The sequence below is a fragment of the Candidozyma duobushaemuli genome, assembly GCF_002926085.2.
Source record: "Candidozyma duobushaemuli strain B09383 chromosome Unknown D_B09383, whole genome shotgun sequence".
Taxonomy (NCBI): domain Eukaryota; kingdom Fungi; phylum Ascomycota; class Pichiomycetes; order Serinales; family Metschnikowiaceae; genus Candidozyma; species Candidozyma duobushaemuli.
In genome coordinates, this window is record NW_020289898.1 from 509,919 (window position 1) to 523,306 (window position 13,388).

Consider the following 13,388-nt stretch of genomic DNA (forward strand, 5'->3'; position numbering starts at 1 on the left):
AAAGTACCCTTCAAGAGAATTTATGAGAGTCTTCTTCAAATTGATGAGTCTTGTGAAAAGACATTTGGCCAATTAATGGCCTAGCTACGTAAAAGAAACTCATGCTACATGGACCTTAAGGTATTTGCAGCAAGCACGATGTCACAATTTGATCCCCGCCATCCAATGTTTGAATTGTCGACTCTCTGGTCAAACGATTGCTATATGTCATTTCACTTAGCCAAATTGGGGTTCGAAATACACCAGTCCGGCACATGGGCCTATCTAGCATAGTACCAGTATGGCTGATGAGATGAGCTGCACAATCGAATCGACCGAAGATGTCCTTATTCGAAGTAAAGGGTTGGAACCTCAAGGCTGATAAAATCGCCGTAGGAGGTACAGATAAGGTCGAGAACAAGAAATCCAAAAAGAAAGAGAAGAAGGAAAAGAAAAGAAAGCTAGAGCAGGAAGCCAAGGCCAACACTGAAGATGAACCAGAGGAGGAGAAGCCAAAGAAACAAAAGGTTGATAGCGTCAAGGAGCTGAAGAAAGATGTTCCAGAGAAGAAGCTGAAAAGGGGGAGAAGCAGGAGGACTCCAAGCCCGCTGAACCCTCAAAAGAAGACCAATTCATCACGAAAGAGCCAGCATCTGAAAGGAAGCTTACTCCATTGCAGCAGAAGATGATGGCTAAGCTCTCTGGATCCAGATTCCGCTGGATCAACGAGCAGCTCTATACCACCACTTCAGATAATGCCTTGAAGCTTGTCAAAGAACAGCCTGCCTTGTTTGATGAGTACCATGAAGGTTTCAGATCGCAGGTCCAGCTGTGGCCAGAAAACCCTGTTGATGTCTTTGTTGACCAATTTAAAGCCAGAACTACCAAACCAGTTAACGCTCCAGGTGGATTACCTGGTCTTTCAGACAAAAGCATCGTCATCGCTGATATGGGCTGCGGAGAGGCTCAATTGGCATTGGATATCCAAAACTTTGTCAAACAGCACAATCAGAAGAGCCAGAAAAAGAAAGGCAAGTTCCATGACCGCAATGGTCCAGCAAGAACATTAAAGGTTGAGACTCACAGTTTCGATCTCAAGAAGGCCAACGACAGAATCACTGTTGCCGACATCAAGAACGTCCCAATGGAAGATGAGCTGTGCAGCATAGTCGTTTTCTGCTTGGCTCTCATGGGTACCAACTTTTTAGATTTTGTGGAGGAGGCCTACAGGATATTGGCGCCCAATGGTGAGCTCTGGATTGCCGAGATTAAGTCAAGATTCACGGAGCTGACCAACGCAAAGACAAGGGTTGCCGATGACGTCGGGTCCGAGTTTGTGGAGTCGCTCAAGTTGCTTGGCTTTTTCCACAAGAAAACAGACAATGACAATAAGATGTTCACGCGGTTCGAGTTTTTCAAGCCGTCGAAGGAAATCATAGAGCAGAGAAAAGCCAAGCTCGAGAAGAAGAAGCGCTTCATTGAGCAGGAAACGAAAAAGGAAGAACTCGACCAGAAGAGAAAGGAGAAGGCTGAAGGTGAGTGGTTGTTGAAGCCCTGTATCTACAAGCGGAGGTGATGATGCTGGATAGACTTTCGGCTGGATACCCACATCCACGTATCACCCCATCTAATGCAGCATTTTCAGAAGCAAGCTTTAAATTGGTAAGTGTAGAGATTCAGAAGCGTCTTTTCGCAGCCAGTGAGGGTTGCCAGTACTTAAGGCACGTCGTACCCGACTTATGTGACCTCACCCTACGTTGGGCTGGCTGTACATGAGCCACGATCTCATGCCGCCGTAGGTCACGGTTTCCTCTTTTAGAGCCAGCCAACATTGAAGAGGGTGGATTCAAGCAAGATGTGGTCACGTGACGGCCTAATCGGGAAGGTGTCGCCAGCCAGATCTGCAAGTTTGACATACTTTCGCACGTTAGCCAGCACAGAATGGGTGTGGTGCATTGGCTGCGAAAAAAAAAATGGTCCTGGCTCCGAAGCCCAAAAGCGAAACCGCCCAGCTTTCCAGCCAAGATGTCATATAATAGGAATTTTCCCGTTTTCCATGCTCCACAAACGACTTTCTTTTCATCATGGATTTCTACGAACCAACGCTTTTGTTTAGGCAAAACGCCATCAAGAGACCTGACCTGGTCTCTCTGCTGAGCTCCTACTACGGCTCAGACAACGATTCTTCAGCCACACTCCCTTCACATCACTCCAACCGCTCCAGAACGCTGTGGCTCTTGAACCACTCGAATGCTCTGGACACACAAATCCTCAATAAGGCGTGTTCCTTGGACAGAGTGAATATCAAGTCGAACTACTGGAAGATTCCCGACAACAGCATGGACTTGACGGCGCTTGCAACCAGCAGCGTGGAGTCTGCTTCCCCACTTTTGGCCATTTCCAGTGCCCAAGCAGAAAACAACCTTTTCATCTACGAGCTCGATGCCGTCAACCACTACTTGACCCACCATACTACCATATCCTTGCCCAATATCCACACACTTGCCTGGGTGCCCAACCAGAAGTCTCGCTACCTTGTTTCTGGAAACAGCAAAGGCTATGCCCATCTTGTGTCCGTGCCACACCCTCATTCATACACTGGCGAAGCAGAGGGAGACGAGTGTGCTGAAATCGTGAAACGCTTCAACCACCGCAAGCACCTCAAGTCCGTCAACAAGGACCCTGCTGCCCATACCCACGCCACCACTTGCATTTCGGAACTCGGTTTCACCGCCAACGACAAATTGGTCTCCATCTACGACAACACCTTGTTTGTGTGGAACATGAACGACTGTGAGGCTTCTGCCAAACCACGCCCTGAAGGAATCCTGGTGATTCCGGGCATAAAGAGCTTTGACACGACGCCAAGGCAGGTGAACGATCCTTTCACTTTGGGACTCTGTGGTTCCTTTGGCATTTCTCTCTTTGACTTCAGAAGCCGGGGCCACAATGTTCCAAGTTCTTCACTCCACGCTAACGGCACACCTAGCCAGCTTTCAGCCAATTTGCTCAGATGGTGTCCTACAAACGAATACGTTATGGCTGCCGCCCACGGCGATGGTGTCGTCAGACTTTGGGATCTTCGAAAGCAGGATACTTTCGCAAGTTTGACCGGCCATATGAATAAGAAGGTGACTGCTCTAGAATGGAACGACAACGACATTTTCACTGGCTCCAGCAACGGCAACATCATTCACTGGGATTTGTCTAGTGGACTTGACCCTACTGAGGACATTGCTAACCACGCCGATAAGCTCCAGACCTGCTCGATGAAGGAAGGACTCTCCAGTGTTTCCTTTGACACTGTCAGAAATACCATGGTGGATGTTGCCAGCGAGAGACAGTGTGGCACCATGCTCCCAGCGCTGAACAACAACATTGTGGGTATGTGCCGTGTGAGAGACCTGGAAAGCGACTTGACTGACTGTAAGATCGTCACCATTGACGGTTCGTCTTTCCTCGGATTGCACTCGAAGATCTACGACGCTGTGGAGAATACCAGCAGTGATAAGGACTTCTACACGGCTGAGGACATCGACTTGATGCTGAAGGAGGAATTATCTAATGCCACCCTCATCAACTCCAGCGACAGCTTGACACAGCCATTGAACATCCAAAGAAAGGTCACACACTCCAAGACCAACACAGAGTCTTCCATCCGCACAGACGACTTCAACTTCAACCTTGGTTTCGACTTGGACGAGGTTATATCTCTCCACTCGGTGGATTCAGAACCAAGCAAGTCTCACTCAAGCACGTCACCCAACTCTTCGGTGCTGAACAACGACTCAAACTACACTCTTTCGACAGTGGCAACCGTGATAGACTCTCCTTCACAGACCCACACACATGCAAAGAAGTCGCTGTTGGTCTTCTTGGACGATGGTCTCGAAAAGATCTGCTTGGACTTCTCCAGCCAGAACCAGTACACGACAGCAACATAAAATAATGATAAAGGATTAGAGGATATAAAATAATAATAAAAAAAGAGAAATAATTTCACGTAATGATGAGCTTCAAAGGCTTCGTAGTCGTGGCAGCTTATGTTTTTCTAGAGCTTTAAATGGTTTTTCGTTGTTTATTTATATTATCTTTATTTATAGAATAGTTATAAAATTATGAAATTATTGATCAAGTGCTGATTGATCTGGGACGTGTGAGTCCTGTGTTAGTCATTGTAGACCTCCTTTGGGAAGCCTCTTGCTGCTTCAATTGACTAAGTCTAAGCATTCTCTCCAATGTAATTCGAATGTAGAGCTTCTCCCTGATTGTAGGGGTCCCTTGTGGTGACAGCATCTCTGTGGCTTCTGGATGGTAGCATTGATTTGAGGGTTGATTGTGCTTTGTGGAATTGCAGCTTCTTTTCAATTGCTGCTTTTGCTTGTAGGCCTTCTTCTTAAGCCGGAAGCAAAGATAGAGCTTGGGTTGAGCTTCTCTTGGTGTGGTGATAAGACTCTTCTGTACTAGCCTAGGCAGTCTTCTGAGAAGAGGCTTGATGATGGTGGTATCGATTTGAGCGGAAGTCATTGTAACGTAGTTCAATTAGTTCAAGCTTGTAAGGAAAATTAAGTGTGTGGTGAATGGAGAAGACAGAATATCGAGAGGTGGCTACTTATATTATTTTTTTTTTGCAATATTCCCTGGGTTTATCGAACTAGGAAAGTTTAAGTCGTGGGGTCTGCCTTAGTCACGCAAGGAATATATAATTGGTAGGAAATAAGAATATACGCAAAGAAGGGTAAGTAGAGCATTTGAGGTCATTTCTTTCTTAAATGCTGAACTACAAGGAAACTTTAACGAGAAGTGTGAACATAGCGTTGCAGTCCCATGGGGACCAACGGTATATCATTATTACCATCACTAACAGGTTTTTGATACAATAAAAATATGATAAAATCGATTGAGCTTCAAGAGTCAACTTGAATTTCAATTATGTCATTAAAATTATCCCCGATAACTACCGTTTCTCACCTCCCTGTAACTACTAGATATTAGGTGCTAGTCTCAATGGCTGTAGCTTTCTAGACATATGAACTTACTTGAGCAGACAGACAGACTTCACAACCAATCACACAATACCAAAATGAGAACCCTGCAAAAAGGAAAAAGCATTCTCCTATCCACCGAGTCGGCCAACATCACTTTTGGTCTTGTGCCCCTCTACTACATCTCAGCTGCTATTGTGACACTACCGGGCTCGGCATGCACTTCTCAATCCGGTAATTTGCAGCCGTACGGACGGCAGTCATTCGTACACAAAATCGTGATTACCCGGCTTCGAAATTGACATACGAAGACTTGAAACGATTTCAGTTCTGCTTCTAGTAAATCCACTCTTATCGTCTCATCGGATATTTGAAAAGCCACAACTGTATCCTTCTCACAGATTTCGCGTATTGGGCGTCTCGATAAGGAGCAAGCACGGAATCGATTTTCTTATTGTATAGCAACTCCAGCGAGCACTAAACGATATATCCATATTACAAACCGAATTCAAGAAGAACAAATGTAGAATGCGGAAGAAGATGTAACTGACTAAGATATTACATGCTTCGCCTACTGACTAAAAGCAGGACCGCTATAGCCGGGATAGTCACGTGACCGGCTCTGTTATCGCATACGGAAAGTGCTATCTTGGACAATCCCAGAGGGAAATTAGAAATGGCAATGACTCCGGAGTAATAAATATAGGCACCTCAAGCAACTGAACCGCTAAGAATAAAAACTTTCCTATCTCAAGGTCCTCACCGGTCGCCCGAGAAACCTGGTTGCTGTAGACCCGTACACCAAGAGCCACCCTACCTTAATCGTTCTCACTGAAAGAAATCTATTGCTTTTTATATCTATCGTTTAGATACATAAAACCCAGCGGTCCCCATCACGGTTCTACAAAGAGTGCCCATACCCTGCTTTTTTGCCCTCCAGGCTAAATAGTACCGTTTAGTATCCGAATTTAGACCGTTTTATCCATCTTACTGCCTTTTTTCCACGTTTTCCCTGAGGGCTTCCCTACACCAGTTGATCTCACCAATCGAGGGTACCTCTTTTTTTAGATGACCAAAGTCAACGTCAAAGTGGTGGCTGCTGAGTCATTGTATAAACGTGATGTGTTCCGGCAGCCTGACCCATTTGCTGTTATCACCGTCGATGGTGATCAGACCATCACCACCAAAACCGCCAAAAGAACATTGAACCCATACTGGAACGAGTCTTTCTTGCTCAGTGCTTCCGAGGACTCCATCTTGGCTATTCAAGTTTTCGACCAAAGAAAATTCAAGAAGAAGGATCAGGGTTTTTTGGGTGTGGTTAATGTTCGTGTCGGTGATGTTATTGATTTGTCGTTATCCGGCTCTGAGGAAACCATCACCCGAGACTTGAAGAAGTCTAATGAAAACCTAGCTGTCAGTGGGCGTGTCATCATTGTTTTGAGCCACAACACCAACCCGTCCTCTGCCCCTGCCGCCAATGGTTCTGTCGCTCCTGCTCCAAGAGCATCGTCATCTGCACGCAATTCCGTTCCAAACTCTACACCTGCTGCTTCGTCTGCTCCTCCCGCTTCTAATGGTAACGGAAACAGCAATGGAAACGGCGAGCAGTTCACCAAGCAGTACTCGTCCTTCGAAGACCAGTACGGAAGATTGCCGCCCGGTTGGGAGAGAAGAACCGACAACTTCGGCCGTACCTACTACGTGGACCACAACTCGAGAACCACTACCTGGGAGAGACCAACCTTGGACCAGAGTGAGACCGAGAGAGGTCAGCAGAGAGAAAACCATACTGAGGCTGAGAGAAGGCAGCACCGTGGTAGAACCTTGCCTGGCGAAGCTCCTCAGTCCCCAACGATGCAATCAGCTAGCACGTCGACGAGCAACAATGTTACAGTGAACTCTACCGGTGCAAACACCCCTGTTAGTCCTGCTGCTGCCGTTTCCATGGCAGCCACTGGTGGTACTACCAGAGGCTTGGGCGAGTTGCCAACTGGTTGGGAGCAGAGATTCACCAACGAAGGCAGGCCCTACTTTGTTGACCACAACACGAGAACAACCACCTGGGTTGATCCCAGAAGACAACAGTACATCCGTACTTTTGGGCCCAACACCACGATTCAGCAGCAGCCAGTCAGTCAGTTAGGCCCATTGCCTTCCGGTTGGGAAATGAGATTGACTAACACGGCCAGAGTCTACTTCGTGGACCACAACACAAAGACCACAACTTGGGATGACCCTAGATTGCCTTCCTCTTTGGATCAAAACGTTCCACAGTACAAGCGTGACTTTAGAAGAAAGGTTATCTACTTCAGATCCCAGCCAGCATTGAGAATCTTGCCAGGCCAGTGCCACATCAAGGTGAGGAGAGACCATATTTTCGAGGATTCATATCAGGAAATCATGAGACAGACTCCAGAGGACTTGAAGAAGAGACTCATGATCAAGTTCGACGGCGAAGAAGGTTTGGATTACGGTGGAGTTTCGAGAGAGTTTTTCTTCTTGTTGTCACACGATATGTTCAACCCATTCTACTGTCTTTTCGAGTACTCTTCTCACGACAACTACACGCTACAGATCAACCCTAACTCGGGTATCAACCCCGAGCACTTGAATTACTTCAAGTTCATCGGTAGAGTTGTGGGCTTGGGTGTGTTCCACAGACGTTTCTTGGATGCTTTCTTTGTTGGTGCCTTGTATAAGATGATGTTGCGCAAGAAGGTTAACTTGCAAGATATGGAAGGTGTCGATGCCGAATTCTACAGATCTTTGCAGTGGATTCTCGACAACGATATCACTGACATCCTCGACTTAACGTTCAGTGCTGAGGACGACAAGTTCGGTGAGATTGTTGAGGTCGACTTGAAGCCAGGTGGAAGAGAGATTGAGGTTACGGAGGAGAACAAGGCTGAATACGTCGAGTTGATCAGTGAATGGAAGATTCACAAGAGAATTGAATTGCAATTCCAAGCATTTATTGACGGCTTCAACGAGTTGATTCCTCAAGAGTTGGTGAATGTGTTTGACGAAAGAGAGTTGGAGTTGTTGATTGGTGGTTTGGCTGAAATTGATGTCGAGGACTGGAAGAAGCACACGGATTACAGAGGATACCAAGAAACCGACCAAGTTATCCAGTGGTTCTGGCAGTGCATCAAGGAGTGGGACTCCGAACAAAAGGCCAGATTGTTGCAATTCACCACTGGTACGTCAAGAATCCCTGTCAATGGTTTCAAAGATTTGCAAGGTTCCGATGGTCCAAGAAGATTTACTATCGAAAAGGCTGGCGAGCCCAACCAGTTGCCAAAGTCCCACACTTGTTTCAACAGAGTGGATTTCCCACCTTATACCTCTTATGAGAGCATGAAGCAAAAGCTTACACTTGCAGTTGAAGAGACTGTCGGTTTCGGACAAGAGTAAGCTTTATGGCATGGAATCGTATTCACAACACAACAAAATTTGCATGAATTGCAGGGCTCTATAGGAGGGCCCAAAAGAGCTCAGTTCGAATGCCCCCGCGTTTGAGGTGCAAGGATTGAATATTTCACGATGTCATGACATACGTAAGATTCTCTGCGATGGGGTAAGCAGGTCTGCATCTCGGTCCGCATGAGGCTACTCCGCTGAGGCTGCAAGCACGATTAGTCAAACTAGTGCTTGCAACGAATTTCATTTGATAGTCACATTTAATACACACCGTTATTTAAGGTAGTTCAAATATTGAGGGTCACAGGTCCAGACCTGATTGCAGATAAGAGATAAGTCTGTGTAGAGCCCCGCGCCGCACTCAGGAGTGGTAGAGGTCCGGCAAAGTGGAGAAGCATAGAACAAAGCCAAAATGTCGTTGGGATATGTAGGCTCTGTTGCTCCTTTTAAATGTCACATTAGTAAAAGCAGCGTGCTGACCATCCCCTCATCTGGGTTGGGTATAAAAGCAGCTGTGGATCGAGCCACTTAGAAACCACCGATACTATTCCATCACTATGCCAGATCTTTTTGACAACTTCTTTGGGAAAATCTCTGCCAAATTAAACGGCGGCAAAACCACTCCCTTCTACGGCGGCTCGTCGCAGGTAAACACAGGTCCTTCTATAGCTACCACATGAACGGCACCAATAACAAGTATTGGATGACTGATCAGGAAATGGCAGAGTCACGGAAGACAGCACAGGAGTGGCGGAAGTTTAGTGAGTCCAAGGCCAGAATGGGGTCGGTGGGCTCTATGGACTCACAGGAATCGGAAGGTGACCAGTCCCGCAAAAACAGCGTTGTAGAGCCCTGATGATGAACTTTTAAGTATGATGAACCTATTGATGATGATACCTATTGATGATGATACCTATTGATGATGATACCTATTGATGATGAACCAACCCAAGCATTATAGTCTAACAAAGATGACTTAATTATTAGTGTAGACCGATACTGTCGGTTTATGTAGGCATTTTCGTTGGCATCAGAAACAACAGCAGTTTCTGCGGAGCCACAGCTGATTTTTTCTTCTCTCTTCAAAGCTTGACGTCTCAGAGTGGCCGTCTCCCGCCACAGGATGGTTGTGGCCATGCTGGTTAGTCTGTCTGTAGGCCTTTCGGCTGTGCTCGTCGGTGATGGAGTTGTAGTTGGGGTGGTTTAAAGATTGTGATTTGGTGAGCCGCTGCTGAGACGAGTTGTTAGGAAGACCTGCAGCAAGCTTGTCCTGGCCACTAGGGCGCTTCAGGATATTAGTGACGTTGGTGTTGTTTGCTTTGCGTCTTTGTTGTGGCGGGTGTGGGTTGCCGTAGCCGTGAAGGTTGGCTTTCTTGTTTAATGCAGCATCCCATCCACGTCCACCGTTGAGGTCCATCCAGTCAAAGTGGCCGTCTTCTGTAGCATCAATCAGCTGAAGAGCTTTATCCATGAGACCCACGAGGTAATCGTAGTCGGGCTCCTCATCGAACCTGAGATTCCGCACATATGTCAAGTATTGAGCAAACTGAATAGGAAAGCCCTGGCAGAGCTCGTTCACCGGAGTGCTCTGTTTCTTCATGCCAATGCGCTCGTACTTTTGTTTGTTCGTAGGCGCCTTAAGACCTTGCCAGGGCAACAGGCCCCGGAGAAAATACATAAACACATGGCCAAGCGACTCCAAATCATCTCTTCTCAGCTGCTCGCGGCCCAAATGCGTGTTGATGGACATGTAACGAGCCGTCCCGCTCAACGCCTTCTTTTCTCTGTACGGAATGTGCGATTTGGTCTTGGGTCTCTGTATTGTTTGGCCATACCAAAGTCCACCACGTAGACCTGGTTTGCCTCAGGCGTGTCGGGCTTGCCAATGAGAAAGTTATCAGGCTTCACGTCTCTGTAAATCATGTTGTGCTCGTGGATCCCCTGGACCCTCTGTATCATCTGCTTGGCGACCTGGACCACTGTTTTCACCGAGAACCTACGTCCGCACCAGTCGAACAAGTCCTCGAGAGAAGGACCCAAAAGGTCAATCACCAAGATGTTATGCACGCCCTCCTGGCCAAAGAAATACGCCTTGGGCACTCCGGGCACGTCGTTAAGGATCCGGTAGGACCGGTACTCGTCTCTCAATTGAGGAGCTTCACATTTCCGGGGCTCGAACTTGATTGCCACCTGCTGGTTGTTGAGGAGGTTAATTCCCTCGAAGATGATGCCAAATGACCCTTCGCCGATTTTGCTGCCCACTTTGTAGTGGACACCGACTCTGCTGGAGCTGTTGGACTGGGCCATGTTTGTGGAAAAGCTGGTTTCTCGAGGATATTCGAGCGTCGGTGTATCCAAGCGGTGCTTGGTCAGAGGGAGGATATGATTAGGGTTGTCCGCTGTGACCTTTACGTCGATGGAATATGCTGTTTGCGCTGATGAATTTTCGTGCTATCGCAACTGGTGTCGGTTTTTTCTGGTTTTTTTGAAACACCCTCCGGCATACAGGGCGTCACCAGCACCCCAGAGGAAGTACAACAACAGCACAAAAGCGGGACAAGGCAATTTTGGGAATGTTTTCCGTGTCCTCTTTGTTTGCAATGAGATGACGTTTTTTTGTCGTCTACTTCTTTTTTTTTCTCTCGGTCTCCCTAAGGGCAATGAATCTAACTTAGCAAGAAAGCCGCCCAATGGTGCCATGAATGCGGCTAAAAGATAACGCATTTTTTTAGAAGTATGAATTTGGTCAAGCTATCGCCAAAAACAGGTGGGCTTTTTTTTTCTCTTCTGATTTTCAGTATCCCATTCGCGTTGATGTAAGCCCGAAAGTTGATCTTGAACCCTGCTTTTGTACCAGGGCAGTGTGCTTGATGTTGAAGTTTGACATCAATGTTCACATCATCAGGTTCTAACTTGCTTCTCCAAGCATTGCTTCCCTTTGAGCTTTATGTTCAATGTTGATTTTCTATAAGTTATCTCGTGAATTAATGCTGAGCCTTTTTGCCGGTTAAGGATTTGCAGCCATTCCGTCAAATCGCACCTTTATTCTGAATGCGGTATGACGAAAGTCTCAAACAGGTAAACCCAAGATTTCTACATCATCTTCACGAAGACAATCTTCTATTTAAATCGGCCCTTCGTAACATTTTTCGAGAATTCGATGGAAGTGTCGATTTAACAGATGTCAGTTTTATATAATCTTGCGCCAGGACGTTGGCATTTCCTTGGCAAGCAAGCTACTTCGATAGCCGTGAAAAGTTGGCAATTGTCAACTTCTCTGATAATGAGTTAGGATGCATAAGTGCAGATGAGAAGCTAGACAGGGGCTAAAGGATGATCTTTCATCGTTGTACATCATCGTAAGCGCAATTTCTGAACTTCTATTCTTCATAACATTGTATTCAACGATTAGGCAAGGGACTGCTGCAGCATCGTATTCTTCTTCCAATTCAAGTTCTTTCCAAGAATAAAATATACTTAATATGGAAGGATTGATTTGTTTGGGCTCAGTTGAGTTTCTGTAATGTGGAATGTACAAGTTGTTTGCTTTTACTCAATGAATCTTCCATTGCAATAGATAAATGAATCATGACTGGTCGCTAAATCAAATGACCTTCCAATTCAAGACCTAGCTTAGAAAATCGTAAATAATCTTCCGTCTTACCATTTATTCACGCTATTATAAAAGCAGAAATTCATTTATTGCAACGAAACCCATAAAACATCCTCTTAAAAATTCTACCATACCAAACACAGAATCTCAAAATTTACCACCAGCTGGAAAACAATAAAATATAGTCTCCACGCCCTCAAATTATATTTCACCCAACATCAAAACTCTGGTGGTTCTGCATCACCGCTGAAACCATCTACACCTTGATCGCGCTCACGAAAACTTCAACGATTGCAACTCGTCACCATGTCAGAAAACGAAAGATTCGCCCCTGGAACCCAGGTTTTGGCGTATCACGGTCCTCTTGTCTACGAGGCAAAGGTCTTGAAGTTTCGGGAGAGAGGGAAGCTTTTTGTGGAAGTTGGAGAAGGACAAAGTGAACCTTTGGATCAGAACAAGATCCCTTTGTTCCTTCAAGACGGCGATGCTTACTTCCTACATTACAAAGGATGGAGTACTAAGTGGGACGAATGGGTCTCCAATCAACGGGTGATGGAATTCAACGACGACAACTTGGGTTTGTCGAGAGAACTACGAAATGCTCGCAAACGAGCTATTGAACGTTTGGATCCTTCCAAGGAGAAAAAACAAACGGTGAAAGAGGAACCGAAAGAGAAGAAAAGGAAGAAACTGCCATCTGCTGCGCCGCTGCTGGCAGCATCCAACGGAACCGTGGAATCAAGGCCGTCTACCAACGGCTATGTAAGAAAAAAGCTAAAGCAGGAACCCAAGGGCCCTTCTTACGAGATAATGATGCCCTTGCGGCCAAAACTAAAATGCATGCTCGTGGACGACTGGGAGTTCATGACCAAGGACCACAAACTTATAGACTTGGACACGGCGGTGCCGGTGAGGAAGATACTACAAGACTTTTACGAACATCAGAAAGAGAAAGTCAGCAAAGAGATGCTCAGGACCGTCAAGGAGGCCATCGATGGTCTTGCGGTTTATTTCGACAAGCTGCTCCGGTTCAACTTGCTATACCGTTTTGAGAGGCTCCAATACAGCCAGCATCTAGAAAAGAACCAGGACCTAAACGCCACAGACCTTTATGGAGTGGAGCACCTACTTCGACTTCTTGTCACCCTTCCGGCCCAAATCGGCCAGACCAGCATGAACAGCATCACCGTGAACACCCTCATGGCGCAAATGAGGGACTTGAGCATATTTATCGATGACAACATCAGCACTTATGCCAGCGCATACATCAACTCAAGCCCGTCGTACGACCGGCTTGCTAGAGGCGCCTAGACAATTGGCTACGGAGCATTATCGTAAATCATTTTATTCATCGGCACATAAAACATAAAATCGTAGGAAAGCGTCAT

The 13,388-nt window shown here is 46.3% G+C and overlaps 6 protein-coding genes across 6 annotated transcripts; 4 read left to right on the forward strand and 2 right to left on the reverse strand. All coding sequences in view use genetic code 12, as the record gives it.

The window, feature by feature from the left end:
* Positions 1-320: 320 nt before the first annotated feature.
* On the forward strand, positions 321-1,555 carry RRP8 (25S rRNA (adenine645-N1)-methyltransferase; the record flags this gene model as incomplete). The annotated part of the gene is made up of 2 exons (XM_025482288.1): positions 321-536; positions 560-1,555. 2 exons carry the CDS (start codon positions 321-323, stop codon positions 1,553-1,555), a joined length of 1,212 nt encoding a protein of 403 aa, XP_025336906.1.
* A 508-nt stretch (positions 1,556-2,063) lies between these two features.
* DSE1 (Dse1p) lies at positions 2,064-3,923 on the forward strand (the record flags this gene model as incomplete). Its single annotated transcript, XM_025482289.1, has 1 exon — positions 2,064-3,923. The coding sequence occupies one exon, from the start codon at positions 2,064-2,066 to the stop codon at positions 3,921-3,923; it is 1,860 nt and encodes a 619-aa protein (XP_025336907.1).
* A 187-nt stretch (positions 3,924-4,110) lies between these two features.
* Positions 4,111-4,506, reverse strand: CXQ87_003828 (uncharacterized protein; the record flags this gene model as incomplete). Its single annotated transcript, XM_025482290.1, has 1 exon — positions 4,111-4,506. One exon carries the CDS (start codon positions 4,504-4,506, stop codon positions 4,111-4,113), a length of 396 nt encoding a protein of 131 aa, XP_025336908.1.
* Positions 4,507-6,032: 1,526 nt separating this feature from the next.
* RSP5 (NEDD4 family E3 ubiquitin-protein ligase) lies at positions 6,033-8,381 on the forward strand (the record flags this gene model as incomplete). The annotated part of the gene is made up of 1 exon (XM_025482291.1): positions 6,033-8,381. The coding sequence occupies one exon, from the start codon at positions 6,033-6,035 to the stop codon at positions 8,379-8,381; it is 2,349 nt and encodes a 782-aa protein (XP_025336909.1).
* A 1,036-nt stretch (positions 8,382-9,417) lies between these two features.
* On the reverse strand, positions 9,418-10,694 carry CXQ87_003830 (casein kinase; the record flags this gene model as incomplete). The annotated part of the gene is made up of 2 exons (XM_025482292.1): positions 9,418-10,194; positions 10,233-10,694. The coding sequence occupies 2 exons, from the start codon at positions 10,692-10,694 to the stop codon at positions 9,418-9,420; spliced, it is 1,239 nt and encodes a 412-aa protein (XP_025336910.1).
* Positions 10,695-12,306: 1,612 nt separating this feature from the next.
* On the forward strand, positions 12,307-13,311 carry EAF3 (Eaf3p; the record flags this gene model as incomplete). Its single annotated transcript, XM_025482293.1, has 1 exon — positions 12,307-13,311. The coding sequence occupies one exon, from the start codon at positions 12,307-12,309 to the stop codon at positions 13,309-13,311; it is 1,005 nt and encodes a 334-aa protein (XP_025336911.1).
* Between the last annotated feature and the right edge of the window lie 77 nt (positions 13,312-13,388).